At 41.1% G+C, this 13,416-nt stretch overlaps 1 protein-coding gene across 3 annotated transcripts in view; it reads left to right on the forward strand.

The window, feature by feature from the left end:
• Positions 1-10,060: 10,060 nt before the first annotated feature.
• gad3 (glutamate decarboxylase 3) overlaps positions 10,061-13,416 on the forward strand; it is a 46,083-nt gene continuing 42,727 nt past the window's right edge. Inside the window, exon 1 of one of the 3 annotated variants that reach the window (XM_044220081.1) lies at positions 10,061-10,480. In XM_044220081.1, coding sequence (XP_044076016.1) covers positions 10,453-10,480 — 28 coding nt within the window. In that variant the 5' untranslated portion in view covers positions 10,061-10,452. The remainder of the gene's footprint in view (positions 10,481-13,416) is intronic. The other 2 variants (XR_006380479.1, XM_044220080.1) reach the window with 2 other exon arrangements.

Here is a 13,416-nt window from a genome sequence, read left to right on the forward strand (position 1 = left end):
AACAAAACAAATAAGCAAAATAGAAATAATTAAATAAATAAAAGGAAACAAATGAAAAGTTGACTTGTCACCTGATTTTTTTTTAGAATATTACTGATATTTTGCTCTCCAATCTCTCTTAGTGCATTCTTTAAAACTTCCCTCTCTCTGAATCATACTTCTGGCAATACAACAAAACATGGTCCACTGTTTCTTCCTCTCTACAATATTCACACTTTCCATTATTTTGCTTTCCAGTCACATTGAGAGAACTGTTTAGACCAGTATGACCACTCTCTCTGGCCTGACCTCCTGACTGACAAGGCAATAACCATGGCCATCATCTTACATGTGAAAACAGATATATCATCAGTAAGTCTCTTCCCACACTCGATATTAAACTCAGGTACTACTACTGCTGCTGCTGCTGTTCTACCTGTCTTTAGGGTCTTTAGAACCATCTGTATAAATCTGAAACGGGGATCTCCCTATACATTGCCCAGTATTATAATACACATCATTAATCTGTCACGGATATGCCAGGCTCCACCATCCACTAATCATCCACGCCTGCTCCCAATCACACTCCTGCTTCCCATTAGCTCCCAATCACAGCCTGCATAAAAGCCCTGCACTCACCTCAGTCTGGGTCTGACCTCGTTTGTACGTACCTAGGACTCCCTATGCTACGCAGCATAATAATTATCTCCAGCGATCTCCTGTCTCCAGCAATCTCCTGTCTCCAGCGATTCCCTTCTCCAGCGATCTCCCTCTCCAGTGAGTCTTCCCTCCTGCAGACTTCCATATCTTCATACCTGTATACCTGTACTATCGGTCTGTCATCCAATAAAGAACATTCTGTGTCCATCTCGGTGTCCCGTCCCTGCCTGTCTGTCTGTAACACAATCATTATTGAAAACAAATGACTTATAACACTTCCTTGTGGCATTCCATTATCCACCAAATAGCTTGCTTCTAATAGTTCTTCCCACTCTCACCTCTATAGTGTCCATACAAAAATTCCTTCACCCATCTGAACATTTTACCTGATATTCCTAATCTTTTAATTTTAATTAATAATCCCTCTTTCACAATAAATCATAAGCTTTTTCCACATCAGAAAATACTGCTACCACTACCTCCTTATTCACTTGTGCCTTCCTCACCTCTGATTCTAGGCATACTATCGGATCCATTGTTCCCTTCCTTTTGTAAATTGACTTTGATGCTTGACCTAAGATTCCTTGCTTTCAAATAATATGTTAGTCTTTCTGAGATTATACGATCCATAATTTTACACATGTGGGATGTCAGTGCAATTGTTCTATAGCTAGAGGTGGAATCTTTTCCTGGTTTCCTGATGGGTACTATAACTGCTTGATTCCAACTTCCTGGTAATTTTTCCTTCCTGCCAAACCTTGGTATATAAATGTAATATGACCTCTAATGCTACATCCAACATGGTATAGCAGATTTGATCTTTTCCCAGAGCAGTTAGTCCTGATTTACAGATGGACTGTTTCAATTCCTCTAATGTGAAGGGAGAGGTAATTGCATAATCCTTCTCTTCCTCTCTTTGCAGAAATTATTTTTCCTTCACTAGTTTTTTTTCTTCTACTTATCCCCTCTTCTGACATATTTCCAGAACTATGAACCTCAACCAATGCTTTAGCTGACATATCTGCTTTCGCTTCATCTTTACTAGCCAACACCACACCATTTTCTATTTCTCTATACAAAAAACATTGTAAAATATCATATCCTCCCCCATTAGCCCCTTCTCTATCCCTTCTTATGCACACATATCCTTTAATCACAAAATATAAATTAGATTTAAGTCTCTTCAACACATATAATATCAGGTTTACATTCTAAGAAATGCTTTCAATTCTTGGCCATTCGACAGCAGACTTGCATTCCACTGAAGAACTTATGTGAGTAAAATTAATCCTATGACTATGATTCTTTGCTTAACTGTTTCTGTTTTTTAGCTCTTCCTGAAAAGCCATCCCAGACATTTCTTGAATACATAAATATCAAGCTGCACTCTTTACAACACTGTAAAAAAGGATTTTGGAGAGTGGTAAATACAAACCATGCAAATTGTTTTAATTTACTTAAGTATATTAGTCCCCAAGTGAAATATATAATAATGGGTACCTTCTACCTACACTAAAAAATATCATAAAATATACTCAAAGAATATTAGGCCTGTACTGCAATGTGCGCATGCGTCAACGCTGATTCTCGGGAGTGTCGAGCTGAAGGTAAGATTCCTGTTTAACATGTTACTGTGTATCATATCATGAATTCAAATGTTAACTTATTTAATGGTAAGATCTATCACAAGTTTTGTAGTCGGCATGCTTCTGTGTTAGAAGATCCCAAGTCTCCTAAATTCGGTGTGTGGACAAAAAACAGTACGGTGTGCAGCATATTGGCTGCTAGCATTCGGCTACCCAGTGTGATGGGGTGGACTCCATCAGTCCTGAAAAGGGAGAAACAATCCCAAAACAGATTAAAATTGTCAATAAAACCAATATTGTGAGCATTGCAGGCAGACTGGAGCCAAGTGTGGATTAGATTCTGGATTCTGCTAAAGCGCCCTGCTCCACGGGCCAGTGTGGGAATAGGACTGGAGATCAAAACAGACTTTCTACAAGTACTAAAAAAGTTAAAAAGGTCGATAAAATCTTTGTTGGTCAGCTGAGACTGTTGACGGGCTGTGTTGTTTTCCCTCACATGAACTATCACTCGACTGGTAGAGGACGGGAGTGAGCACGGCAGCCTGGGAGCTTGTCCAGGATGACAGGGACTGTGGCTCCAGGGAAGCAGTGAGTGGTTGCGTTGAAGAAATGGATGTTCGTGATTATGGAATCCCCCACAAATAGTGTGGTTGGTGAGAAGAGGAGACGAGCAGATGACTGCTGTGGGACCTCATGGCAGGAGAGTTCATGATCTGAGGTTGCTGACTGAGGATGATGTGTCCGAGCAGGTGACTGATATGGGGAGGCAGAGGCATCAAACCTGGCAAAGAAGGATTCCCTGCCAGCTCAGGGAAAGGAAGACATCCAGAGCATGTGAGCAAAGCCTCTTTCAAGATCTTGTGATGGGAAGAGGAGGTCATTGCCCGGGATGAGGACCGTTAATTTGGCTTCCCGGTGGAGCTGCGAGCCAAGGAGAGGGCTCCAGAACGGGACAGGTTGGGGCCACAGGAGCAACTGCTGGGTGGACCGGAGTGTTGTCAGAGATGGCTGTGTAGTGGTTGGAGAGGCTTAGGCGAGGGGGTGAGGCAGCCCCGTCCAAGTCTCTCTTGTGACCGGTCAGAAAGTGGTCGAATGTCCTCTTTAATGTCAGCAATCTTTCTGTTTGCTTTCTTGAGCAGCACATGGTCCTCACAGGGCATAGATGACATGGTTGTTTTGGTTAGCTTAGCCACCATGCTAAAAACAAACCCAGCAAAGCCGGTACAACAGGCAAAGTGTGATCTAGTAGGAAAGCCAGACAGATGTCTTCTTAAAATAAAGGGAGCTGAGGTAAAATCCTCATGAGATCCTTATGAGAAGTCGGTATGGTTGAAAAGGGGAGCTATTAAGATCACACAGGATGCTCCCCAAAAAGGATTGTGGAGAAGTTGTCATGGTCCCTTGTGTTGCCTATTTCATGCGGTTTGCAATTATGAATGCACATGGTTCTTACCATCGCGCCTGGGGGGGAAGTCCTCAAGTGTTTTCAAACAGCGTGGTGGTCGCCATTTTTGGCAGCTACAGCTGACAGGACATTGCATGAGTGTGAAGTGTCTACATAGTATAACACGAGGAAAGCTTTTTCAGCTCCTATTGCACACATCCCCACGCCGAACAGCCTGTTTCGGCACTTATTGACTGATTATATCAACATGATCCAGCAAACAGGGAAGAAGAGATACATTCTGGTTGCAGTTGATAGATTTAGCAGATGGGTCGAGGCGACTCCGACAGCGTCACCAGATTACAGATCAGTGCAGTTCTTGTGTAGAGAAGTTTTCCCACAATTTTGTATGCCAGACACCATCAGCTCAGACAATGGACCGCCCTTTGTAGAAGAAGCCTTTGGAACAGCCTTAAAGATGCTAGGGATCAAGCAAAAGTTGGGGTGTGTATCATCCTCAAGAGTGGAGATTGGGTGCAAAGGCTTCTTTTTAAGTCACCCTATCAACCCAAACAGTCCTAAAGGTCAAAGGTAGAGTTTGGTTCCATCTTACCCACTGCTGCAGAACAGACGACCCAGAAAGAACAGTTGAAGCATACAGAAGAAGGGCATCCTGTGGGCCAGAAGGTGCCACGACGCCTGCCCACAGGAAACCAGATGGCCTCAGGGCCAACAGGGACTGAGGAGATCTCAGAGACTGGCTACCAGATGGACCAGTAGCAGCCCAACAAGTAGTGGATCGTTAGTGGCAAGTTAGAAAAGTGTATCAGACTCAGATGATGAACCTACAAGCCAGGAGGTCAAGGGGAGCATGAAGCAGACCCAGGGGAGGGGCCATCAGGGTTATGAGGGTAGAAAGACTAAGAAAAGTAGATTATGGAAAATAGGAATAATACTTATAGTCCTATCAGTATGGATAATTTCAATAGAGAATTTTCCACAGGCACAACTAGTCACAGAATAAGAGCAGTTGAGTGACTGCACCTTAGTAGTAGGGGTTGTAGCAGCAAGACATGGTAAACTGCCACAGCATAAATTAGTAGGACTCACTTATGTGAGATCAGTACACTAAAAGTAGGACAGAGTCTACTATTCAGTATACATGCACACTAGGAAAGCATGGGAGGGAAGATATAGAACAGGTTTCTAACAGATTTAAGTATAGTTACAACCAGACAGGCGTTTGATTCACACAGGTAGCTGTCCATGTTCATATTATATGGATGATGTTATAGGCTGCCTATGCAAGATAAACCACTAACATTTTGTGTTATCTTCATAGATACTCATGGCAGAAGGCCAGGGAGACGATTGGACAAACAATCAACCCCTTTATGTGCCCCCACAGGTACAACACCAGGAGCACCGAGACAAGTGGCTCCAGCTCAGGCTGGACTGAGTCAAGGAGCCCACTCTTCGATGTTGTACCAGCTGCTCATGGAGGAAAAGCCAATCCAGCGGCAGGAAACAATCACGTGGTCTTGGAAACAGTCGTGAACATAGAAGATCCCCGTATTCTGGCCGATCTAACGCTACAGGAGTTTCGATTCAGGATGTTTGGTCTACCTGAAGAAAGAGTCAGAGAGTTGCGTGAAGCTAGGATCAAGGAGATGAAGCGATGCAATAACAAGTGATGAAAGATTAGGAGACAGAGACACTACCGTCAGCTCCAAGTTAAGGTGGACCAACTGAAGCAAGACAATGCTCTGCTTGACCAACGCCTGTGCTCCTGTCTTGGCATCCTTGACACCTATCAATGGCTGCGCAGGACCATTCAACAGCCACAGTGAGTAGTGAACAAGACTATGCAATGAACATTCACAATCGCAGATGCATAAGATATCTCAAACTGGATATACTGGACACACTGGACATTACACCTGCTCCAAAGAGCAATATGAACACACTGTTTAGACTAACACTGGTAACTAAATACAATACAATACTGTGTGTGTGTGTATGTGTTGGTGGGGGACGGCCTCCGGTGAACCTCCAGTCAGAACTTGACATACCTGCTACTCATCTGCTGCTACCCACCTGTTGTACAGTGCCTGAGCCAGAGCCATCAGTCAATCACCAGACAAGTGTAGATCGAGATCAGTGAGTGAACTGAGCCTTCCTCCCCTTGTGCATTCATTATCATATTGGAGTATTAGAAATTCCACTGTGACCACCTAGAACCGCTACCCTCCCGAACCAACATCACGGGCACACTGATTAGGGGGTAGGCAGAGGTGACACAACTGATAAAATGACACTTGAGACCAGGGAAAGATGGCGATGGAGGGGTGACGGACTGAGAGGCCACAGAGGCAGGGTGCTGCTCGTTGTCATCATCATCCTGTCATCATTCTCACTAATGGAAACATTCGAATCACAACTAACCCTAGAAAAAGGAGGGGTCAAAACCTAACACGGCAGCGGCGGATGGCCGCCCACCTTTGAGTCTGGGTTTGTCCAAGGTTTCTGCCTCTTAAAGGAAGTTTTTTTCTTGCCACTGATGTATGTTTTGCTGCTGTGAGTCCGTCTGCAGACATTTGAAGTAATGTATTAGAGCATATAATGTGTGAACGTATTTGAAGTAGTTTTTTAAAATACTGTCCGAAACACCCTGAAGACAGTGGTGCCAGAAACTGGTCTGAACCAGCTTAGTCAGGACAAATCTGGTTCTTTCCTGGCTCCTTTAGAATGAGATCATGGAAAGTTTTGGTACTTTCAGAAAAGTTGGGATTATTTTTTGGAAAATAGGTGGAGAATCCACCAGAGAAGGAAGGATGTTTTTGGGCTATACAAGACACACAGAGCTTTGCATTCAGTTCGGTAACCGGTGGCGGCTCAAGTTTATCTCTTCTGAACGAATAAACTCTATTGCATTGACCTCTGATCATTTCCAGTGACTTATTTTGAGTGTCTCCAGTTATTGTTCATCTGAGTTATTGGTAAAGTGTTGGAAAAGGAAGCCAGACTCATTCTTCGACCCATGTCTGGATTTCTGTGATCCGACAGTACATTCAGAACCTCTCTTCCTCATTGCATAACCCACGAGCTGTTGAAAGTGAACGGAAGCTCTACAGTAACACATGGGAAACCTAAGAGGGGAAAAGGAGCTCAGTTGCTATGGCTCAAGGACTCTGTCTCCCGTATGCTCGGGGAAATTGGAGTTTCTTTTCTGAAGTAGGCGATATGTAAGAAGTTTAGAGATTATTTGTTCTATACACCCCATTTCACATTCTATAAGGACAATAATCCACTCACATATATGATGATCATTGAAAAGCTGAATGCGGTGGGCCACCAATGGGCAACTTCCAATTCAATGTCTAATACAGGCCAGGAAGAGTGAATGTCGACGCTGACACCCTCTCTCGCTTCCCACTTGACATTAGCACCTATGACACAGAGTGCACCGAGAAGCTCACTAGAGAGACCACCCAGGGTACATGGGAAGGTTGTGAGTCTGCAAAGAGGCAAGATATCACCTATGCCTTGAACCTGGTCATTGACACCATGCTCCATGAGCCACCTATGAATGTGTCACCGCTCGCCATTGCCCACAATGAGCTAGTCAAGTCTCAAAGGAAAGATGCTGCTATTGGTGAGCTGATCAACCTTAAAGAATCAAAGACAATACTAACAAATGTGGACAGAAAGAGAGCCAAGCTTTCAGCTGCATATGGAAAATCAACAACCGGTCAGCGACAACAGCTCATCCTACCTTCACAATGCTACCCCTGGTACTTAAGTATGTCCATAATAACATGGGTCATGTTGGGGCAGAGAGGTTCATCCACCTGATGTGAGACTGCTTCTACTGGCATTTCATGAAGAGGGACATCAAGGCCTACGTGACCAGAAAGTGCCCCATATAAAAAAAAAAAAGAAACCAGTGACACACATCAGAGCGGGTTGCTATGAATACCAAGTTTGCCGAAGTTTATCCCACGAAAAACAACATCTGCAGAAAGAATAGTCAATCATCCCTCCTTTTGGGTACCTGGTCAGGTTACACCATGACAAAGACTGATTTGACTGATTTGAAAATGACCTGTTTAAGACCCTGGTTGGAGTTGTACACTCGAGGACAACCATACTACCCTGAGGGAAACCCAGCAGAGAGGTTTAATTGAAAATTAGTTCAAATGCTGGGAACACTGGAGGAGAAGGAAAAGAGCAACTGGAAAGAGCAGAGTAGTACACGCTTATAATTGTACCAGACATAAGGCAAAAGGCTTCTCACCCGACAACCTCATGTTTGGTCGGCATCCAACATGGATGAGACATCCCAAAGCAGTGACTCAGAAAACTCTGATGATGAAACACCCAGAGTACAATACTGGTTAATACGATACTGAATACTGAGTATCACAACACAAACTGAACTTCAAACACAGAATTTGAAGCCCACCTGTGACCTGTTACCTGAATCACACAGATACATAGTACCATCAAGAGGTCTATGGAAGTTTTTATTGGACTTTATTATATTTTATTTGTGTTGTGTGAATCATAGCCACAAAAATACAGAGTGATATGCAAATATGTCACATATTTACCTTAAGTCTAAAGAAGTGCCTTTTCGGGAGTGAGTTCAAGAGTTTAAAAGTAAAAAAAATGGACTGAGTTTAAGAGGTCTTCTGTGAATGTCGGGAGCCATTTTCAGGAAGCGTGTGACCCACTAAATGTTGTCACATTTTAGGTTAAATTGAATGTATTATTAAATATTATTTTGTATAAGTAACACTGTTTATGTTCAGGTAACAATGATTTAACTAAGTCCGCTAAGGCTTTTGTGTTATTATATATATAAATATATGTATACCACTGCAGACAGTAGGGGGCAGCAGAGAGCTTGCAGCAACGGGACTGTCTTGACGACGTAGCTGTCACAAGCTTGCCATTCTGGCAAGCCTGGCCAGATGAATGGCAGCATCGTTTAACAGGTTAGTGATGTGTACAAAAGCACAAAAGCATATAATAAGCATAATTAAGCATAGCAAAGCATTATTTCTTATGTTTTTAAGCTGTGTTTACGATGCACTGCGTAGTTTGTTGTGTTTACGTAAGGGATCATAGTGGAAAAGGCCTAAGCTGCATTTCATTAGTCGTTCAACATGCCCTCGCTGACTTCCCCAAGGCACTTCCCCTCGGGGGAATCACAAGTGTCGTTCCATTTGTCTGAAAAACTGAAGTAAACTTGGAGAGATCGACCCTCGGAGGGCTGAGGGAGCGAGTCAGCTACGATGGTCACTCCAGAGGTGTATCACCCACAATGCACTGCAGTTATGCATTTGGTGAAAGAAAATGCATCCATGGTTAGGTGGCTGTAATGTACATAAAACGCCTGTTGCCTAGTTAGCAGATTTATTTGTTTTATTAAGAAAATCTCATTGACAGCTTGATATTTTACTGGAAAATACAACTAATTGCAGTTCAGATTTACTTGGATTGTTGTTCAGCTTGTTGTTATTTCTTTATTCCCAACATTATTTGTAAACACATGGAAAAATTGCTGTTTTGCAAGATATCATAAACCCGTAGCAATAATGTTATGATAATCATGATAGAAATCACAAACAGAAATTTCTAAATGAGAAACTGATGCAGCTAATTACAAAGTGCCTACATATTGCAATTATCCGCAGAAATTGTCTTTGCCTCATTAAAATAATTCTACAGGTATTTCTGATGATTTATAAAAAGAAGTATAGCTCTACAACTGGCGGTCGATCCATGATAGTTTGGTCTGAAAGTGTACAAGGGCAGGTGCGTTCCATTTAAATCCCTGCTCCTCCCCCGCCCACTTTCCCTCTGCTCTCTAGGTGGCCTCCCTGCGATGTATGCTGTTATGTAATACCAAGGCCTGAGGGGAAATGGAACTACTAATGAAACACAGCCCTAGTTGCTAGTGTGGGTAATGGTGGACACCACTCCCTGATCAATGTAGAGCTCCAGTTTTTATGTTTATAGCTCCCGTGCACTTGGTTTTACATTTTGAGTGGTTTTGTGTGTACTGTTTATATAATGTGTCATGTTGGTCTTAGCTCATTCAAATAAATATCCTTTAAATGCTAATATGCTGTTATCTTGCCTGGGAACATACAAAGCAGTGTCTTTAAAGTGAGTACAGTCAACAGGAATGTTAGTGGGTACAGAACCAATATATATGAAGAAAGGTTTATATTCTATCATGAGTCATAATATCGATGATGTATGTGGATTCATTTCCCCATTTGTTTATGGACAAATGTGTTTTACTTTTTTTTAAATGGAATGTGTTAATTTTTTGGTGAATATGTTTGATGATGACAACCAAAACTTCATGTATTGCTAGATACCACTAGAGGGATGTGATATGTTTTGTTTTTTTCTTTTTATTTGGGTGAACTTACCATTTAACACAGTGATCAAATTGAAGAAAAACTCATAGCTCTACATGGCATCATGTTACAAAACTAATGCATCATGCAGGTGTCCTTGCTTTCTGCTATTCAGTGACAGCCAAATAGCAGCTTGCAGCAAACCCCACCTCCCTTTTACCTGTGTCTCTTTAAATGCAGCAGCCAGACACCGTACTGTTTGTCTGTCTCAGGTCGCATGACTTACTAACACAGACTTCAAAGCAACTAGCAGGCTGACAGGTCTATCCACAGAGTATTTCTGGCAAAAGAGGATTCAATGAAATATGTTTTGGGGATATCTCATCTGACTGTTATATAAGAATAGTTTCAGTGGGACTGAACTAAATTGCTCTGAAACATCTTTGAAGAACTGACATTGATTTGTATGGATATGGATTTCTTACAGCTGCCAGGTAAGAGTAATTTAATGAAACTCTATACATACATTTGACAGAGAAATCTAATAATAAAAAAAACATAAATTTTACAGTTGAAACATCAGTTTTTGCATCAATCTTGAATTCAGTGACCTGCTCCAATATGTGAATTAATTTTTTGTATTTAAACTTCAGTCTGTATTACAGTAAGCAGCGTTGGTGGCTGTTCATTAAAACTTTTATCTATTTAAATAATATGCAAAATGTTTAAGAGAAAAATGTCCTGACCACTAATGCCTTTGATAGAAAGACAGTAGTAGAGTGAAACAAGATGATAGATAGATAGATAGATAGATAGATAGATAGATAGATAGATAGATAGATAGATAGATAGATAGATAGATAGATAGATAGATAGATAGATAGATAGATAGATAGATAGATAGATAGATAGATAGATAGCATATTTCCTCTGAGATGGCCTAAGGAGACTCATGAACAGGCTACACTGATATCTTGAGTTATGAGTATACTTAGGACTCAGCAAGATTCTGCTCAAATGCATGTACACTTAGAGGATAAGATCGACATTACCCCCAAACATCAGCTTGAGGGTAGCAGTACAGGTGACAGGAGGATGTTGTTTGTCTGTTGGGCGGTCATGGATGGAGTTGAAGTGTCCAAGTATCCAATTTATGACATCAGGATGTAGTTTTCAATTATAACAGGTAGAGCTGAAACGATCAGTTAATTCTTTGATTAGTTGATTGACAAAAAATTAATCAGCAACTATTTTGATCATTGATTCATCTATTTGAATAATTTTTCCAAGCAAAAATGCCAAAAATGTGGTTGTTCCTGATCCTCCAATGTGAGGATTTTCTGTTTTTTTCTGTTTTATATCTTTGTACACTGAATATCTTTTTTAGACTGTTGTTCGAACAAAGCAAGACATGTGAAGACATCACCTTAGACTCTGGAAAAATGTGATGGACATTTTTTGCTATAGACCAAACAACTATTTACTTAATCGAGAAAATAATCGATAATGTAAATAATTGTTAATTGCAGCCCTAATAATGCTAAAGCTATAAATAAGGCTACCACTGTAGATTTAGACTTTATTGTCCCAGAGAACAGCCAGTTGTTGGGATTTACAGTGGTCATCAGAATTATCAAAGATAATCATAGATAACTTTAATGAATAATGTCCTTGGGGGCACCACTCTTATTAAAGAAGAGAATTGATAGCAAATTAACTGAGTCTCATAAAATACACTGAACTATTAATTTGGAACTCAGATTAATAATTAAACTATAACCAAATTACTATTGATAGCTAATAGGTTGAAGGATTTGGAGTTCAACATAGCAGAGGTTGGCAAATTACTCACTCTTGTGAAATATTAAAGAAGCCAGCATAATTATACACAATGTGAAGTCTAACTCTAAATACACTAAACTACAAAACAAAGTGTTTGTGTGTGTGTGTGTGTGTGTGTGTGTGTGTGTGTGTGTGTGTGTGTGTGTGTGTGCGCGTCCAAGATGGCTGCTTGGATCTAAGATGACATCAAGCAAAATAATGTGTGTATATTTCTTTGTTCTGACACGAGCACACGTGGTCAGAAACAAAGGAACATGTGAAGCGGGAGCTTTAAAGTTACTCTCCACCGGGTGTGGTTGTCTTTAAGGGCCAAACTAGAGGTGTATGGGTGGGGTCTGTTTAGGATAACGGTGCCAAGTTACAAGGAGTTAGTTAGCTTGCAAAGACTCTTTGTGGAGCATAACATCAACTAACATCAACTTAGCATGTGGCTACCAAAAGACCTAACAGTGAAAACACCTCACAACAATAAAACTCAATGAACACATTAGTATATGTACATCATTAAACTAAACAGTCCTGTGCTTTGCCAAGTACACTGTTAAGCTATGTGAAGCTATATAATGCCCAGTTAAGGTACATTACCAGTGCAAGGTGGGAAACCGGTTCCCCTGAATGTGCTGCTGTGTTAGCTGGTGGTCAGTCTGTTGTAGACGAGCCAAACTAGAAAGAATTGTGGTTCCAGGGAAAGTCTGTTGCTTTCTTGTCTGTTGTCCTCCTTACAGTCAGCTCGGCACTAACTTCCTTAGTTGCTTTTAGAGTTTACCTGGCAGACTTGTAGCAGGCTCTCGTGTCTCATCTGCTGCATGCTGGAGGCGAAGCCAGGAGAAAAGAGACTGAAAAATGACCACTGACCTTTTTATTGACCTGGTGACATCCGGGTCACAAGGCTGCGTTCAATACTCTTGGGATTTTGGAATGCTGAGTTCAGATGCTCTCGGGATTTTGCAATACAGAAGAGAAACATCAAATACATCAAAGAATAAAATATTCCAGCTTTCTGTAATTTCCCTTCTTGGTGCTGCGGACACATTTCATTTGGTACTAAAAAGTATTGATGTATGTAAAAAGTATGCAGGGAAAAACAAGTTTAAAGATTATCATAACTTATTGTTACCAAATACTTTAGATAACTAGCCTAACCAACTTTTTTCAGTGATCATCACATTGATAATTGGTTTCTAGAGCTAGTAAGGACTTACATCTGGAGTCCTTAGTGGGCCCCTCACATACCACATACCACTGCCAAAATTTGGGCTAAACCTCAGAACTGCTGTGATTTAGTGTAGATATCCCTGGGCAAAATTTTCCAGCTGTTGTCCCACAGTGGTGCAGAATTACTTCCATCGGTTTGGCCATAAAGTCAATCTTTACACAGTTTATCAGTTTGCTTGTCCAGGTACTTCTCTCAATTCTGTTGAAAAGACCTTTTGTTATTATTACTCTTATTTATACAAAGTAGCACCTCAAGGTTTTTATCAGTGTACCATTGTTTTACGGTAACATACATATTTCTGTATCTGTTATATATCCCATGGCAGATCTATATAACTCTGAAACAACTGATAACTATAATCATATTTTGGTA

The sequence above is a fragment of the Siniperca chuatsi genome, linkage group LG13 (assembly GCF_020085105.1).
Source record: "Siniperca chuatsi isolate FFG_IHB_CAS linkage group LG13, ASM2008510v1, whole genome shotgun sequence".
Lineage (NCBI taxonomy): Eukaryota > Metazoa > Chordata > Actinopteri > Centrarchiformes > Sinipercidae > Siniperca > Siniperca chuatsi.